Raw genomic sequence first — 19,863 nt, 5'->3', positions numbered from 1 at the left:
TCAGGAAGTTTGCTCACTACCTTTAAGACTAAAGTCAAGGAGAACAACTACAGGAAGAGACAAGCTTGAATATATTTTATTTTTCATCATATTTATATACCCACTCATCTCACAAGCAAGTGACTCTATTAAAAATCCAGCTTAGAAAGAATGTGTTTTTTTAAAAAAAATGTTTTTAATAGGCAATAGCAAAAAACAGGTATCATTAGCCAGAATAATTTAATTACAGCAATAGTTGCAAATTAGCATTAAATGTTTAATAATTTTAAGTTAATCACAGAAAAGTATAGAACATGGTCCTCATACCCTTATAGTCCTGGGCTAGACATTCTCATATCAGGGCCTTTGTGACCACATTAGAGCACTGAATGCTATAATGGCAATAATCTGATTAAAAGATTCATGCCTGTCAATGAATTGTGACAGCTAAATGCAACCTACATAGACTTAAATAGCATAAGATAGTCCTTGACTCACAACAGTTCATTTAGTGACCATTTGAAGTTACAATGGCATTGGAAAAAGTGATTTATGACTATGTTTCACACTTATGACCATTGCAGCATCCCAATGGTCACGTGATCAAAATTCGGATGCTTAGCAACTGACTCCTATTTATGACAAATCGTTTTTGCGACCTTCTGACAAACAAAGTCAAAAGGGAAGCCAGATTCACTTAACAACCATGCTACTAACTTAACAGCTATAGTGATTCACTTAACAAGTATGGCAAGAAATGTTGTAAAATGGGCAAAATGTCTTGCTTAGCAACAAAAAATTGGGACTCAGTTGTGGTCATAAGTCGAGGACTATCTGTACTTTTGAACAGAGGAAACTAGAGACAAATTGTATGGGAAGGACATTGGTTTCTTTTCACACTATGTGTATCACACTGTACACATTGGGGTCATTGTTTTGGTGTCACCATTGTGCATCTGAGTCAGGAGGGGCAACTGAAGCAAGATTCCAGAATATGCCTTCATACAATAATCACAGCTTTAAAAAAATGGTTTCTGCAAAACGGTTCTTTTTACCTCTGTGTCCCTGAGTCTGGCCTCCAAGGCAGACCGAGGCCCTTTAGTATCGTCATTGATCCGCAGTCTCTCCTGGATGGTCTTCATCCAATCTTCTGCTTTCTCCACACTGCTGTCAAATTCATTCTGTGACTGCTGGATCATTGCATTAGAAGAGACTGGGCAGAGAGAAATGAACATAAAAGCATTTTAAACAGGAGGTGTAGAGATAGGGTGCAATATTCTCTCATTCAGAGCATGTTTGGTATGTTAGGTGGAGAGATCAAAGCCACTGACATGATCACTTACATTATTCAAAGTGCGAACAATGTAAGTAATAGTGTTTATCATTAAATTAAGTCCCACTAAGCTCAGTTAAATTGACACAGATTTGAGACTTTAGATCTGTTTTTTAAAATGGGGCCACATTGTAGATATAGATTTACATGATCAAATACTCGACCAAGTATATCTCCTAATTATCAACCAACCAATCATTGCAACAAATCGACTATGAACTTGCTTGGAAATTCTAGTAGGGGAGCGTAACTATCTTACACTCTTGACTGAAGAGAGGTACACTCCTTCTATCTGAGATGGTCATCCTCTTCCACTAAGTGTGCAGCTTCGGGAAGGACCATATACAATGGTAAGGGAGGAAGGAGACACCTAGGAGTCAGCCAGATCATCTGAATCAACCCTGGCAACCAATGGGGTGACAGATATCACAGCCAGGTCGTCTTCACATCCAAATCAACTGTGAAATTAGCGTATCAGAAAGCAAGCTTTCTCACCCTGCATACTATTTCAATATACTGTAGGTACCATCATCAGCACCACCACCACCATTTCCACTTTCGTCACCATATTAAAAGGAATCTGACGTGATGATTGCCTGGGGGAAGAATTTTGGTTATGCACTTCCACTTGAGAAATGGGAAGAGATTTGGTGGATTAATATGAGGCTGGTGGTTTCCACGTCATATAAGGAGAACATATACAAAATGCTTTATAGATGGCATCTCCCTCCGGCTAGACTTTCCAAAATGTTTCCCGGATTGTCGGCTGATTGTTGGAAGTATGGTAAAGGGATTGGCATGTATTACCACTTATGGTGGACATGTCTGGAAGTGGTTAGATATTGGATGAGGATCCAAAAATGGATAGAGGAAATTACAGGGTGTTTAGTTGATCTTAAACCAGAGACGTATCTGTTTGGCCTCAGGCCTGGAAATATTAAGAGGGGAATATGGTATTTGGTTTTACATATCTTAATGGCAGCGACGATGGGGTATGCTCAATTTTGGAAGGCAAATCATACCCTGCCGGATGAAGCTATAATTAGGAGAATACATGATTGTGCAGAAGCAGACACATTGACCAAGAAGTTGAAGGGTAAAGAAGAGACACCAGCATTTCTATCATGGAATAAATGGTATATTTGGATGGATAAAAGATTAAAGAAATGAGGGTGGCTTGGAGGTTGGTCAAAAATGAAGTGATATAGTTTTTGTTAATGAATAAGCTTTGGAATTGGATAGTTATAAGAGATTTAGTGAGTGGAATATAATTGTCAGTTTAGAAGTAGATATAATTTGATTTTTTTGAAATGGCTTCCAATTTTTTGATTTCTTCGTTTTCTGTATATTGTAAATGTTTTTTTTGTCTTTGTTGGTGTATGGTGTGTTTTTAACACGAAATGTAAATAAAGACTTAGTTTAAAAAAAAGGAATCTGATTGTATTCGCTCACACCCAGAATTTGAAGATCTGAACCTTTGTTTCAAACTTCTGTTCGCAGACTGAAAGCATATCTTCTTTGTCAATAACTTATTTGACTAAAGGATTCCACTGTATGCATGGATTTACATGAATGGCATGTAGCTCCTCTATGTGTTTATGTAATACTACTGTAATATATCTTTACAAGAAACTAGGGACAATCCTTTCTGAGATGTTTGCCATGTCCACATTTCTTTTGCAGACTAAGCTGCCACTTATGCAAACAAAGTCATCACTAAAAGTCAACATGGGTTTGTCAAAAACAGATCATGCCAGACAAATCTTATTATATTCTTTGACCAAGTGACAAAATTAGTGGACCAGAGGAATGCTGTAGATATAATTTACTTGGACTTCAGTAAGGCATTTGATAAAGTAGATCACAACCTACTACTTAGTAAGATAGAAAAATGTGGGTTAGACAGCATCACCACCAGATGGATTCGTAGCTGGCTGACAGGCCGTACTCAGCGTGTGGTCCTCAATGGAACTGCATCTACATGGAAGGAAGTGTGTAGTGGGGTGCCCCAGGGCTCTGTTCTGGGCCCAGTGCTCTTCAATATCTTCATTAACGATTTGGATGAGGGGATAGATGGGGAACTCATCAAATTTGCAGACGACACCAAGCTGGCAGGAATAGCCAATACTCCAGAAGATAGGCATAAGATACAGAAGGATCTGGACAGACTCGAACACTGGGCGCTATCTAACAAAATGAAATTCAATGGTGAAAAAAGTAAGGTTCTACATTTAGGCAGGAAAAATCAAATGCACAGGTATAGTATAGGTCAGGGGTCTTCAAACTCGGCCCTTTTATGACTCATGGACTTCAACTCCCAGAATTCCTCAGCCAGCTTGCCTGGCTGAGAAATTCTGGGAGTTGAAGTCCATGAGTCATAAAAGGGCCGAGTTTGAAGACCTCTGGTATAGGTGGTACCTTGCTCAATAGTAGTAACTGTGAGAGGGATCTCAGAGTCCTAGTAGACAATCACTTCAATATGAGCCAGCAGTGTGCTGCAGCTGCCAAAAAAGCCAACACAGTGCTAGGCTGCATTAACAGAGGGATAGAATCAAGATCAAGTGAAGTACTAATACTTTACAATGCTTTGGTAAGGCCACACCTGGAATACTGCATCCAGTTTTGGTCACCACGATGTAAAAAAAGATGTCGAGACTCTAGAAAGTGTACAGAGAAGAGCAACAAAGATGATTAGGGGGCTGGAGGCCAAGACATATAGGGAACGGTTGCTGGAATTGGGTATGTGTAGTTTAACGAAGAGAAGAGTGAGGGGTGACATGATAGCAGTGTTCCAATATCTCAGGGGCTACCACAAAGAAGAGGGAGTCCAGCTATTCTCCAAAGCACCTGAAAGCAGGACAAGAAGCAACGGATGGAAACTAGTCAAGGAGAGAAGCAACCTAGAACTAAGGAGAAACTTCCTGACAGTTAGAACAATTAACCAGCGGAACAACCTGCCTCCAGAGGTGGTGAATGCTCCAACACTGGAGGTTTTTAAGAAGAGACTGGACAGCCATTTGCCTGAAATGGTATAATGGTTTCCTGCCTGAGCAGGGGGTTGGATTAGATGACCTCCAAGGTCCCTTCCAACTACTTCTTCTTCTTCTTCTTCTTCTTCTTCTTCTTCTTCTTCTTCTTCTTCTTCTTCTTCTTCTTCTTCTTCTTCTTCTTCTTCTTCTTCTTCTTATTATTATTATTATTATTATTATTATTATTATTATTATTATTATTATTATTATTATTATTATTATTATCCGACTGTTCCCCTGTCTGCAGGTCTTCCCCGTCTCTGAAGGTCATTCCCATTACAGTATCTAATAATTTCTTGGTTCTATTTGTTCTTCTTTGAGAGCTGCAATTAAGTTCTTCCCTACTTTCTTGCATGGTATATCCTCTAAGATACTGTAATAGATTAAGGTTTTGTGCTAGTCTAAAGTGCTTCTATTTATGGAAGGTGAGAAATCTCAGATTCTCACCTGCCACTTACATTAAAAAAAAACATTGTTACACTGTCTGGAAGTCCCATAAACCTCAGTAAATGAAGTGGTGGGTCTGCTCCAAGAGGGAAGAAGAATGGGTGATAACTGGGCACGTTGTCTTACGAGATCATAAATGCCTTGTGCTGAGATAAAATGGGTTTGTGTCATTTCAATCAAGGTTATCATAACTAAGTTACACATGAAGTTTGAAAGTCATTATTTTGTTTTTATTGCCACTCCTCATTCTTGTTTAACAATCGCATAGCACAAATGTCCTCAGGCATGTAATAAATTGGAATTTGGTGCAACGATGAAGCTTCCTTTAAAGACGGCAGAGTTCATTTAGGGAACAGAAGTGTTTCTTCACAATGAAGAAAAAAGATAATATTTTGTGGTGACAATTTAGCATGCATGAATGAAGACTCTACACACACACACACACACACACACACACACACACACACACACCAAAAGCAGCATGGATGGAAGCTATTGGCTCATGTGGACTTTGAAGTGCTTCAGACTTCCTTGTGAAAAGGTGCTTCAAAGTACAGAAGAGTCTGAATGCATCATCATTCAGGCTCCTCTGGCAGGTGCCTTGGAAAAGATGCACCTGCTTTAAAGAGTTGTAAATTAAGGGCCTTTTTGGAGTTAAATCAAAAATAATGTAAACTCTATTGTAAAACTCTTGCAAGGAAATTGTAGAATATTTTGTACATATTTAAAATACTGTGTTCAGCCTCCCCTACCCTTGATTTGCTGAAGAATAACTCCCATAATTCTAAACTGGCTAGAGGTGACCGGCTTTGTCTGGAGAGAGGGAAAACTCTGGACTGTTGAAAGAACAGCCTCCCTTATTATGTTTCTGATTGTCTAGGTCTTTATCTCTCGATACTATTTAAAAATGTAATAAAATGTTCAATTTTGAAGGCCATGAGAAACAGGGATGGAAAAAGTGGAAATAGTTGTAAATTCAGAATACTGTAAGCTATAATTCTAATTGCCCTGATCTTTAATATATATATATATATATATATATATATATATATATATATATATATATATATATATATATATATATATATATATATATATATATATATATATATATATATATATATATATATATATATATATATATATATATATATATATATATATATATATATATATATATATATATATATATATATATATATATATATATATATGACTTTTCATTCATATTTGCTCTCATTGGTGTTTTGGTTAAAATTATTTTTAAATGAAATTGCAAGTGATTTTTATATATTTCTGATTAAAAAATCAATAGTATATAATTGTATATTGTTCAGTTACTTAAAAGATACAAAGTAAATTATCTAGGTAAACTCTAAAGCTCCATCTACTGTAGATATATTTATCATAATAATTGGATTAGAATAGGGCTCAGGCATAGGGCTAGATAAAGATGACGAATTAAATCTCACAAAACCCCAAGAGTTGACTGAGTAAATGTTGTTGATGTTGTTGAAGTTTTCAATTTCTAGTGACGTTTTAAGATATGCTGATGATAGCCGAACAGTATGAACAGGATGTAATTTATTGTGAAGAATGAATATTTCTGAAACATGCAAAAACACGTGTGCAAAAGAATATTTCCGCTCACTTAATTATGTCACTTGAGTACATTAGGAGAACAAAGTAAATTGAATGTATTAAGGATGGAGTACAATCAATGGATGGATGGACAGCTTTGTTTCTATTTGTTAGAAACACATGATTTACAAGCTGTGTGTATGTACTTACAAATACAGCATACATTTGTAAATCATCTAGCTGAAATATGTGTGTGTAATCTTGTATGCAATTTCCCCAAATACCAGGATTTTAAAAAAGTTTTTTCTAGTGGAGAAGAATATAATTCAAAATAGAATGGTGTTCCAGACTATTATTAATCTTGGAGATATGAATTACAATTTGCTTAAAATCACTCATTTATCCCTACAAGAAAAATTCTGTATTGTATTTAATTATTCTATGGCTATGTTCATCCTTCACTTGTTTACTGTACCCCATCCTATGATTTAATTTTTCTAAAAGAAGAAAGTGTTATTTACCTACTTATTTTACAATTCTTGAACTAAACCTCATTTAGATTAGAAATAAAGAATTCTACAGTCAAGCTCAACTGTGTTTAGACTTGAATATTAATAATCAGCCCTATAAAATTGCCATGGCAAGTGAAGTTCACATGCAAAACTACCATATTAAAGCTGGAAGCAATAGGAATTGGCTCAAAGAGAACAATCCTTGCTATTTTGTTATGGGACAAGGTTCATTAATTAAGATTCTCTGACCAAAATTGTTCTGAACATTATAATAATCCCAAAGCTACATACGTCTAGACAATCCAGCCACCCCATGCCTTTTCATGCTGTCGAGGCTCCAAGTGGGTTACGCTGCAAAATAGCATTGACAAAAACAAACACCAGTAGTACAAAAACTTGCCTGACCAAGTAGATAAGGCAGCTACTGACAACTTCATGTCTGTGTGGCTTCTTCAGAAACAAAATCAACAACTTTCATATTGCAGATCTATTTAGAGCTATGGCATATACCGTAAAATAGGCTTTTTCCTTATGACTCACTTTTGCCTGCACTTCTGTTATTTTCCATAAAGTACTCCGACTATGTCTGTGCATAAGTTTGTGTGCTGGATTACAAACATATGTTTTCAACCCCAGAAGTGGTTCCTTTGCCATCTAGTGAGCACACTCAGTTCGTCTAAGAGGGCATCTCCACATTCTGTCCTTTTGCAGTCTGATTATATTGACCCATTGCTGCTAGCACTTCTTGGACTAGAAGACTTCCAAGGTCTCTTCAAACTCAATGATTCTAAGTCTTTTGCCGTGGCGCTCATATGTAGCTTACAGTTGGAAGCCTATAGTGAGCCCTAACAGAAGAATCACCTATGTTATCATTACATTTAAAAGCAACCAACAGAAACCCAGAAACCTCCGTTGCAAATATGAGCATTTATGTCATTCTGAAAGTTTCACTTAGATGGAGCCACATATCTTCTTAAACTTTAAGAGGTTTGCAGAGAATCTCAAAACTCACTCTGGGCTTGTTCCTGACTTAGCCTGAGTAAACCAGCTGCAGACTTGCCCAAGCGAAGCAGAAGCAAAGCTTTACTCTCTGCTTTGCCTGTGCAAGCCTACTGTATAACAGACAATTGCAGTTCCTTCAAGTCTGACAACCCTTGTCATATCGGTATTAAAATAGGAAAAATAAAAGTGATATATTTATGTTTTGCCCTGTCTAAATGCCATTGAAATCAGTTATGGGAAGCTAAATGCAAAATATGTAAAAGCCTTCTCTCCTTGTTGCTTCCTAGGAAGTGACATTTATTGGAAGCCTGCTGCTTCTGATCCTGGAAACAGGCGGAACCTATCCTTCAGGGGAGTTCTCAGAGCAGAGCTAAATGCTGATTTAGCTGCTGTTGGATGAAAAAGCTTATGGAGTAGTGATGAGGATGAGTGTCTGCCATAGAGGAAACAGCAGCCTGCAACCTTATATGTTACCTCCAATACAAGATCTTGCACTGATATCAAACCAGGTTGTTGTTGATGATGATAATACAATAATTACTCTTCCTCACAGAGGAAAATTATTTGGAAAATCTAATACAGTAGCCCACGTAAGGTAGAAATAGGGATACTGGCATGAGACTGCAAAAATCTGGATGACTGTTAGATGACAGAAAATAGGTAGAGAAAATTTAAACATTGCTATAGTCACCTGCATTTTTGCAAACCAGATTTTGTAGCCCTAATGTAAGTAAACACTGACCCAACTCTCGCTCAGATGTGTCACTGTCTATAGGCTTGATTTTCACATCTGTCCAATTATGCTAATTTTCACATCTGTCCAATTATGCTAATCTTCAGCAGTAAGTCAGAGAAGAGAGAATATGAAGCCTACTAGTTGTCCTGCTATATGGTTGTGTTCCCACTGCATTTAAAGAGCCAATAGATAGAGTTGCATAGTATTTTTAGCTGGTTTTCTAATCACATTCATATTGTTTTTGTTGTATGTGACTCATTTGATTGGTTTTTGATTGAATATATTGTACAAACCTAGGAAATAGGCTAATTCAGATAATTAAAATAGCCAAGTTAAACGTGTTGGATGAATTTTATCCAATGGTTCCTTTTTATGGATATTGATTCTGAGACACACATTATTTTCCTCTCCTCTGTAATACTGTCCACTGGTTCATAACCCTAAGCCTAACTGAGAGCAACCCCCAATCCCTTCTAGTACTGATGATGTTACCATATTGGGTAATGAAATGTCTGTAAGAAATTAACCAAGCTCAGAAATCAAGTACCCCACTGTATAAAATCAATGCAGTCACTTCTTGAGCTTTGCAGCATTTCTGGCAACCTATAACAACAAAAAACCTGTTATAGCAGAGCACATAATCCATATCTGCTCTAATTAACCTGCCATCTTTTCTTCCATGCTAACTTTATTTGGTTCCATTCATCCAGAGGTCTCAAATCTTTTTATTAAGTTCCATGAAATAGTTTACTTCAACCTTATGGGGACTATATTTATAACATATTACTAACTGCCTTTGAAATTTATTCATTAATTCAGTAGATAAAATTAATGGTAGTAAAGAAGATGTAACTTTTAATTGATTTAGCCAGTAAATTATACTAAGCTTTAGCTGATTAATTATGGAATCAGTGCATAAAGTATATATTTCCCTTTTGTCTGGCTTTGTTTTCATCAGTTAAGTTTTATGCTGTTAGACACTGCAAATACTGAAACAGAAAAACAGAATAAAATAGTTTTAATCAGTTCTGAGAAGTAATTGCACACAATATGCTGATGATACCCAACTTTTTATTTCGACCCCAAACCACCCCAGTGATGCCCTCGCTGTGATGTCCCGTTGCCTGGAGGCGGTTCGGGTCTGGATGGGGAGGAACAGACTTCAACTCAACCCTGACAAGACTGAGTGGCTGTGCATTCCGGCATCCCGGGACATTCAAAATGTTCCATCTCTTTTTATGGGGGGTGAGTCTTTACCCCCCGTGGATAGGGCACGCAACTTGGGAGTCCTCCTAGATTCGCGGCTTACCTTAGAAGATCATATAGTTGCCGTGACTAGGGGGGCTTTCGCTCAGGTTCGCCTGGTGCGTCAGTTGCGGCCCTATCTAGACCGGGAGGCCTTGTGTACGGTCACTCATGCGCTCGTGACCTCTCGTCTTGACTACTGCAATGCTCTCTACATGGGGCTTCCCTTGAAGACCACTCGGAGGCTCCAACTGGTACAGAATGCGGCCGCGAGAGTTGTCTTGGGAGTTTCCCGGTACTCCCATGTTACACCTTTGCTCCGCGAGCTGCATTGGTTACCAGTTGTCTTCCGGGTGAGGTTCAAGGTCTTAGTGATGGTTTTCAAGTCCTTACATGGCATGGGTCCGGAATACCTCGGGGACCACCTGCTGCCGGCGTCAACTCCCCTCCGCCCTGTGCGTTCCCACAGAGAGGGCCTCCTCAGGGTGCCTCCGGTCAGAGAATGCCGGCTGGTGGCCCCCAGGGGGAGGGCCTTCTCTGTGGGCGCCCCGGCTCTGTGGAATCAACTGCCGGTTGAGCTCCGGATGGCACCGGATCTCCGCTCCTTCCGGCGCGGGTTAAAGACCCACCTATTCGAACAAGCTGGCCTGGCCTGATGGGGAGTTAATTTAGGGTTTTAAATATTTGTATATTTTATTGTTTTATTTTGGGCATTAATTTAATTCTATTTTAACTTTTGTATTTTTGTATTTTTTATTATATGCCCTATTCACCGCCCTGAGTCCTTCGGGAGAAGGGCGGTATAAAAATTTAATAAAACTAAACTAAACTAAACTAAACATGTAGGACACAGATGAAATTAAATCTATACATATGTTCAAGGTTTTCCAACTAAATATCCTCATAAATACTTCCCAAATTGCAGATCTTATAGGAATATCAGGTTTAGCTTCTCCCCAAAGTCTATGAAAAAGTGTTCCTTGCAATTACTCTGAGCTAATTAAAAAAGAATCCTCACAAACCTGTTCGCTGCTTGTCAGTCCTCCCAGGTAAACTAGACCGAAAACTCAGCCAGATGAGCTAATTCCACTTTATTGTAAAGCAACATTAACAGAATCTTGAAAATCTGAAGGCGCAGATCTCTTGCCACCTCTTCTAACTTTTCTAATTGAAAAGTTGTCCTTTCTGAGTTTCTTCCTCTGACATTCACTGAGGGCTCCTCCTTCTCTTGTCTGATCATTTCCTAGACAGCATCTCTTCCCCTCATTCCTCAAGGTCACTTCCACATACCATTGTATTACTTCAGCATTTCAGATGATACATAGGTGGGTCTGCCCTCCTTAAGATTCTGGCCCATGGGTTAGAAAATAGAATTTCTTAGCTAGGGTCCCTACTGCAGGGAATACACTGTCCCTGAAGATGTGCTTGGCTCTTTTTCTCCTCACCCACAGGAAGCCTATGAAGTTTTGCAGATCTTTGCAAGAGCACAAATTTATCAAAATGGTCAACTATTTCACCAAGGTGGGCAGGCATCAACACCCATTAAAAAGGGGTGTCGCTTTGATCATTTGACTGCTACCTTTCCTTTTTGGAACTGTCTCTCTGGTTGCCCCTAGCAACCATACACAGATCTAGAAATTTCTACCACCAAACATATTTTGCTCCAAATTCCACTTTTGTTTTCTTATCACATGGAATATGATGACTTGCAGATCCATTTTATCCTAATCTACATGCACAAAGACATCTGCAGATGACTTCTAAATCTCCACGGAGAAGTTAGTGTTACCTTTCATTGCTGCAGCTGGTGAGAGTTACTACTTTGAATTGCTAACAAATTGTTATAAGACAATTATGCTTTCCTAAATAAAATTAAATTAAAAAAAACCATATATGTATATTTTAATCTCCCTGGAGGCTTACAAAAGATTAAAAGAAACTTCCATGAAATATAAAGAGAGAAGACAAAACATTCTGTCACTGAACCCTTGTGGAAGGGTACGATGCTGAATGAAAGAGGTTCTGATACAAGCAGATGGATATCCTATTGCAGACATGTCAAACACAAGGCCCGGGGGCCGGATGCGGCCCGCAAAGTGGTTTCATGTGGCCCGCAAAGCCATCCTGGAAACAGTGAGGGAACGGCCCCCACTGCCTTGGCCCTGGCCCAGAGACCCTCCTTCTGCCAGAGACCCTCAGATCTGTCCCACTCCTGCCCAGGACCCCATAGGCACCCTTGATGCAAATTATGTAGAGCTGGCCACGCCCACCCAGTAGGCCATATGCACTCTAGCCACGCCCACCCAGTAGGCCACGCCCACCCTGGCCATACCCACCCGGCCCCTTGAGGGCAACTGCAATGCTGATGCGGCCCTCAATGAAATTGAGTTTGACACCCCTGTCCTATTGCTTCTTAATTCCAAACCACCCCATATTCTTTGCCTTGTTATTTAATTGTATGCCCTGTTCAACACTGCAAGATCTTATATGACCTGCTCCTTTATCTACAGTAACATCCTTAAGGTTCAACAGTAAGGAACTGTTTTAAAGTTTGAGTTGCGTGAAGTCCTAACAAGCTCCCACCCGCAGATGATCAAAGCATAAACAGCTTGCTTTAGTTCCCTTCCAAGACAAACGAGAAGATAAGAGAACTCAAACCTAAAGAACCACCCATTTCCAGAAAGAAAATTTCAAATGCCAGATGCTCAAATCCATACATCTATACATAGCATTTTGGGAATATGAGAGGACTGCCCTTACTTCACCCTAGTTTGAAAAGAATTTAATCAATCAATCCATCAATCAATCAATCAGAATTGCGCTGGAAGGGACCTTGGAGGTCTTCCAGTCCAAACCCCTGCTCAAGCAGGAGACCTTATATATATATATATATATATAATCCCATTTATATCCCGCCCTTTTCCGAAGACTCAGGGCGGCTTACAATTTAAGCACAAACCAACGTGCTTAGCAATAGCCTTCATTCTATGTATATGCCTGCTTATTAGGGCTTTCCCCCCCCCAAGCGGCATTATTACAAAGTCAGCTTAATTGCCCCCAACAATCTGGGTCCTCATTTTACCTACCTCGGAAGGATGGAAGGCTGAGTCAACCTTGAGCCTGGTGGGACTCGAACCTGCACTAATTGCAGGCAGCTGGTGTTACTTAAGGAGGCATTAGCCCACTGCTCCACCAAGGCTCTTAATTCCAATTCAACTGTACTTCATTAAAGCTGCATCATTTCCTTGAGGGGAAAAACAGGATCAAATTTCCATGTACTGTAGAAAACACCACCTTTTCCATGGAAAGCAATTAAAATCTAAACATGAAGTTTTGCAGAATGTGGGCGAAGCAAGGTGATCAAAGTCCACATTTGCTATAGGCATAAACATCAGTATGGTATTGCAAAATTCACTAATGAAAAAAAAAACACTTTCCCATTACATAAAATAAGCCAGAAGTGCCCATCTAGGCTACTTATTAGACAATAGCTCATTTTCCCCCCCAAGTCACTACCTTCCTTTTTATGCAGGCTGATGGCATCCTTGGAAAATGCAGTTTAATTTTTTGGTCTCAATATAGGTTTCAACGAATACTGAAGAGGTCAGGTTTATGCTTAAAGCTGATTTCTCAAAGCACAGCCTGTCATTTGGATGAAACTTAATGTCTCAATAGCATTATACCTACAAAGATTTTATTGAAAAGTATCTAATCTAAATTAAATGAAATTATGTAAGGCTGACCTGTCAGGTTTCTCCAGTCTGTAGCCTTCCAGAAGTCTTAAAACTGCAATTCTTGTCAGTTCCATTCAATATAAGATGATGGTAAATCTATTTCAATAAGTCCAGAAGGTATTGGATAGTCAAAGACCTACTCAGAAAGAAGAATTGTCTTGTCCAGTGCTGAAGAGTAGAGTTGAATTCTTGTCCCAAAATCTATTTGGAATATTTCCCAGTGCCTACTTTTGGGCAAGTAGTAAAGAATGTCTTTACTGCGTTGAAAATCTCCCATATTTCTTTGCACTTTTTGTATTATTAACAAAAATATGTTTATTTTATTTAAGGATTTAGAACATATGTATTTTGATCTATACTTTGTGTGTAAAGTAAATTTATATTTTAAAAAATGGTGGGCCAGTGGAGTCCTTGAAGCTTTCTGAGTTTGGTTGTTTTCTTGCAGACATGTCATTACCTGGCTAGGTAACATCTTTAGTGATAGAAGACAATGGGGTTTGCTATCTGTTTATATACAATAGCTTGCCCTGTCAGTTTTGGTGTGTGTGTGTGTGTTCTCTGGGGGGGGGGTGTTCCCTGATTAGGCTGTTGTTTAATAGCCTAATAACAGGCCATTTTGTATTCCTTAATTTCTGCAGTTTTTGTTGGAATTTGGTCTCCTAATACATCTTGTTCTCCAAGTACTAAACATTGCTTTTTTGGGTCTCTAATATCTAACTTTTTTATCTTTTCATACTTTCTACAACCTTAATAGTCCTGCAGAGATTAGGATTCTAAAGAATCTCAAAGATCTCATGACTTTTTGACATGTTGATTCATCATCATTAAAAATATATTGCTCTTTTTTATATTAACCCCAGCACAGGTTGCTGAAATATGATACACTCATCCTGCTTGGTTGGAGCCACCTACAAAAAATATTTACAATCACTCATAAGTAACTCAATGTACTTCAAATCTGTGTACTACCTATGCACAAGTAGACAAAGATCAATTCATTCATTCAGTTTGTAGGCCACCCATCTCAAATACATGATTGTGATCAGCAAACTTTAAGGAGATTGCTACCACTGATACTCTTAGACAAGCAACTGCTCAGAACCCTCTTTGAGGGAGATGGGTGGTTTATAAATACAAACACAGATAAAATACATAAAATTAATATTCTTAATTGCTGTTCCTATCACCAGTAGTAACCTGAAGACTATCTCCTGCATTAGAGACTTGTTCTCTAATTAGCATTAAGATCTCCAAATTGTTAGTGTTGCACTGATAAAATTGTGCACCATCAGGTCTTTAGCTAGTCATATTTCATGCTTTGTGGTTCCAATTTTGGGAGTTAGTGGTGCTCCTTCTATTTTCAGCTCATGCCTTTGCAAGAACACTTAAGAGATATGAAAAAGGGCAAGCCGTAAGAGATCTCAGAAAGTTATGTGTAGAATTGTATCTCCGTGCATGAATATCAATGGTTCATTGACCAATGAAAAGAAGCCTAGGTTTATTTATTCATTATTTATAATTCATTTTTCACTTTTAGAAATCCAAGGTAGCATACATAACACTTCCTCCTATGTTTCTCCACAGCAACTATCTTGCCAGGTCAGAACAGGGAGGGGCTATTTTATTTCGTTTTGAGAATTTGTTTTCTATGAACAGTTTGTCTTGATGAGTAAGTTAAAGAAATTTCTAATGACAATGAAAAGAAAAGGAAGTTTCTTGTTGAAATTTGGTTCAGGGAGGAGTGAAATAGTTCTTTGAGCACCAATTAGATTAGATTAGCTCTTCAAGCAAGGATTGAAGAGTGCCTGGCTGAGCAATTCTGGGAGTTGAAGTCCACAAGTCATAAAAGGGCCAAGTTTGAAGACCCCTGTTCTAAACCAACCCTTGAATAAAACTAATTAAAAAAAAGATTCTAAACCAACCCTTAGAGCTTTCTGCCGCTCTCCTTTTCTTCATGCTTCTGTCACTTCTAAGTTAATCAGCAGCAAGAGGACAAAGGATCAGTAATATGCATGCACTTTGTCTCTTCTCTCACAGAGAGCTGGTGTCAATTCAAGAAGACGAACAAGCAAATAGGTATAACAAATATTGGGAGGAGATGGGTGGCAATAGAGGAGGATGCAATATTCAGATGACAGAACCTATAGGGAGCTTCTGATAGGACCAGAGCCACATGGCCTGATAAACATATAGTGAAAGCACCTTTGAAAATTACAACAAAAAGTAATTGATATGTTTTTACTTGACTCTTTTCCTAAGAAAAGCTAAACATTTTCTAAATGTGCAAGTAAATTTTGCAAAGAGTTATTATCAGGGACTTTCCCAGTACTTTTGAGATAGTTCTTGGTTAGCAGCAAATATCATTGGCTATCTGAGCACAAAATCATAGTGTCATAAAACTGGAAAGAAACTTTTAAATGATCCAGTCCAACCTCCTGCCTGCTCAGTGAAGGAATCCAAATGAAAGCCTGGCTCAGGAATTCTGGGAGTTGAAGTCCATGAGTCATAAAAGAGCCAAGGTTGCCTATCCCTGGCTTATACACATCCAACGAATGAGATAGCACACCACTTTTGATAACTTGTTCTACTTTTCAACTGCTCTGTTAGGAACTTCCTCCCTCCAACTTTTGGGTGGAATCTGTACCAGAGAACCCGATCTGTGAATCTTTTCTTGAACTTCACAGACTGCATTTTGACCCCATTCTTATCTCCTTTCTGTAGAAATGCTGGAAGTTGTCTGATATTAAATTTTGCCATTCCTTCTTTTTGCCAGTAAAAGGCTGTACAGCACCTCTGTATTATTCATTAAAATGCTCAGCCTTTTTTAAGTTTCCAGGAGATCTTGAAAAAAAAAGCTGCAGCTGCTTTAAGAAAATGACTTATTAAGCTGACTCTTAAAGTAATGGCAACATTATTTTAGCCTTGCACAGAAAAAGTGAGGCTGTTTTAATGGGGAGCAAATGGGGGGGGTTGTTTGTACAAGATCTCAAATACTTCCTCTGAACCATTTTTGAAGGTTGCAATTTTCCTTCATAACATTCAGCAACATATGGCCCTGGAATCCAGCCCACTATTTAGTTTCCAATCAAACAAAAGTTGGGTGGGGCTATAACAAGGAAGTGGGTAAAGCCAAAATTAAATCTTATTTGAATTAAATTATTTAACTATGTATAATATGATGCTTTGTTTGGTATTTATTAATTGTTCCATTTTGTAGCACTTGCAGATCACCCTGTAGCCTATTTGAAGGAATTCTTGGCTACAACCAAAGATTTTCAGGAGAAAATGTAGCCAAGATCCTTCGGTTTATACATATCTTCTTTCTTTAATTACATGAATAAATTCAGGTTACCAAGAAGTTCATGAAAAATGAAGGGCATCTGTTCTCATAATTAATGGCTATAAAAAGGCTGCTTGTTTTCACACGGCATAAAAGCAAGGAAAGAACAAAGGAGGTTTGGCATACATGGTTTGGAGTTTGCCAATGACAGTTTGTTCCACCCACTCTTATTCCTTTAGGCAATCAAATACAATTTTGTTCCCAGCTTTTCTCACAGAAGCTCTTCCCTTTCTGAAAATAACAAATGTTTACCCCTTGCATACAGAGAATACCAACAACAGTCAGTTAAATCACGTGGGCAGGATTCCCTGCAAAACTGTGCCAACAACACATGTCTACAATGTGAAAAGCATTTTGTGCCCAGCTTTAATTATACCCAAGAGAGAAACTCTTTTGCAAGCTAACTCTTTTGAACCAAAATAAAGACCAGTCCAGAGTCCTGATGGATTAATAATCAATGCATTACATGTGAAGACAAAGCCAGAAAGTTATACTAATGTGTTAGATGCATGCTATCCCCTTAGAGATATTTATTAATCACTGAATAAAAGACAAGCCAACAAAGTATGTTTCAGTAAACTTCTAGTTCTATTGTAAATTCCAGTGATATGTAATACTGCATTTCAAAGTACCAAAAATGTTGCAATAATATTTACAAGAGAGTCGGGTCAACAGGGGATAGAGAGGGAGGCAAAACCAATGTAAAACAGCAAAGAACTAAATTTAAGAAGTTTAAGGTTCTTAAAATTGGGTGTTAAAATTTTTTATCCTGTGCAATGAGAGTTGCTGTTTAAAAAAATTATGCACAATAGAGTTAATATTTCTAATAAATCTCTCATCTTGAAACCGTTTATCACCTTGATTACTAGAACACAGAACAGGTTTAACTTCTTAAGCTACAACTCAGGTGAAAAAACAGTGCCAGACCAGTGTTTCTGATTTCTGATGACCTGCAGAAACTTATTGTTGCTTTTTCAGTGTTTTTCTTTTGGCTGGAGGGATTAATACATCATATTACTTTTTTTCTTTCCTTCCATTCAATCGTATCAGATTCTCAGATACTGTGAACAAGTCTTTGCAGTTTTCTTGGCAAGATTTCAGAAGTGGTTTGCCATTGCATCCTACCTAGGGCTGAGAAAAAGTGACTTGCCCCAGATCACCAAGTTGGCTTCATGCCTGAACAGCAACAGCAATAGCATTTAGACATACAGTATATACCACTCCATAGTGCTTCTACAGCATTCTCTGAGTGGTTTAGAATGTCAGCATATTACCCCCAACAATCTTGGTCCTCATTTTACCAACCTCAGAAGGATGAAGGATGAGTCGATCTCTAGTCCCATCAGGACTGAACTTCAGGCTGTGGGCAGAGTTTCCCTGCAATGTTGTATTTAACCACTGTGCCACCAAGGCTCCTAAAGCAGGAATAAAGTTCATGATATCATGGTTTCTAGCCTGATGCCTTAACTACGCCAAGCTGGCTATCATATTACTATTAATTACATATATGCCCCAGTAGGACAACACCCAGTTTTGCTTGGTGTCAATGCTGTAAACATTGGATGTTCCCGCTCTGACAACTGATGAAAATTGCAGCCATTTTCTCTTTGCTTTTAACATGCTTTTTCTAGTATTTAGAAATTAGGTGCAGAAGTGTGGGTGGGGTGGGATAAATGCTTGAGCTTAGTAACACCCAGGGGTAGGGCCTTCTCAGTGGGTGCGCCTGCCCTGTGGAACCAGCTGCCTGCGGAGCTTAGGACTGCCCCCAACCTCCGTTCATTCCGCCGGGACCTGAAGACCTGGCTCTTTGAGCTCTCTGGCCCAGGCTGAGAATTTTTTAATTTTAATTTTAACTGGGTTTTAATTTTCTCAGGGTTTTATTTAATCTTTTTTAATTTGTTTTAACGTTTGTATTGACTTTCTTTTAAGTGCCCTGTAAACCGCCCTGAGTCCTTCGGGAAAGGGCGGTATATAAATCTAAATAAATAAATAAATAAACAAACAAACAAACAAACAAACAAACAATAATGCTGCTTTGTGGGAACCCAAGGAGGAACTGATATCGTTTTGGCAGGCTGAGGAGCTGGGGAGAAAGCCCATGTTTTAGGCTAATTGGAGAATGTGATTTATGACAGCTTATTGGGAGTGGGAATTCCACTTTGTTACTTTGTATCGGGGGAAGGGAATTTAGTTTTTGGGTCCAACTATGTAGTGCCAATACTTTGTTTCCTGAATAAAATATTCTTTAAGGAAGAATTTTTGCCTTGAAGTTCTTTTGATGGGTTTCATCTATTGGAACCATGACCCTTGTCTGATCTCAGAAGTAGGGCTGTCCAAAGTTACTACTTAGATGCAGGAGCACCTGCAAATTCTGGAGCTTGGCCATTAGAAAGCTGGTCCAGAATGCCTCAGGTCAGGAAATGATGGGTACCCTTTGAGGCACCCATGTAACACTTTTACTTGGAGAACTGCACTGGATGCCAGTTGCTTTTGGATGGAATTCAAGGTGTTGGTTGTCACCTTTAAAGCCCTTCATGGTTCAGAACAATTCAGTTATGAAATTACCTTTTTGATGTAATATCTGCCTGTCTGATAAAATGTAACAGAGCATGCTAATTAGATGTCTCCTCAGTTAGAGACTTCTGGCCTTTGGGGACCACATAAGAACACCTTTCCCCTTTTTTGCCCTTCTGGCAGAGAAATAAGATTGGCGCTTTCCCTTCTGGTTTTTAGGAAGCTGGTGAAAAACTGGTTCTTCCATCAAGCCAGGAAGACTGGTTTATTACGGTTGTCTTGGAACTGGTTTGGAGAATGGGTTGCTTTTTATTATTATGAATGTTTTAGTTGCTTCTCGGAGTCAGCAGATTATAGTGGCCTATAGGCTTTGCAAATAAGTGTATAAATACATACAATTCATATCTACAC

At 38.6% G+C, this 19,863-nt stretch overlaps 1 protein-coding gene across 2 annotated transcripts in view; it reads right to left on the bottom strand.

Annotated features, from left to right (window-relative positions):
- The window catches only part of SYNE3 (spectrin repeat containing nuclear envelope family member 3), a 104,237-nt gene that overhangs the window by 76,483 nt on the left and 7,891 nt on the right, over positions 1-19,863 (bottom strand). For both annotated transcript variants that reach the window (XM_081329122.1, XM_081329123.1), the window contains exon 2: positions 1,035-1,192. In XM_081329122.1, coding sequence (XP_081185248.1) covers positions 1,035-1,178 — 144 coding nt within the window. In that variant the 5' untranslated portion in view covers positions 1,179-1,192. The remainder of the gene's footprint in view (positions 1-1,034; positions 1,193-19,863) is intronic.

Source organism: Vipera berus, assembly GCF_964194415.1.
Source record: "Vipera berus genome assembly, chromosome: 1".
Taxonomy (NCBI): domain Eukaryota; kingdom Metazoa; phylum Chordata; class Lepidosauria; order Squamata; family Viperidae; genus Vipera; species Vipera berus.
The sequence above is the reverse complement of the archived record's forward strand: the minus strand, read 5'-3'. Positions and strand labels throughout refer to the sequence as shown.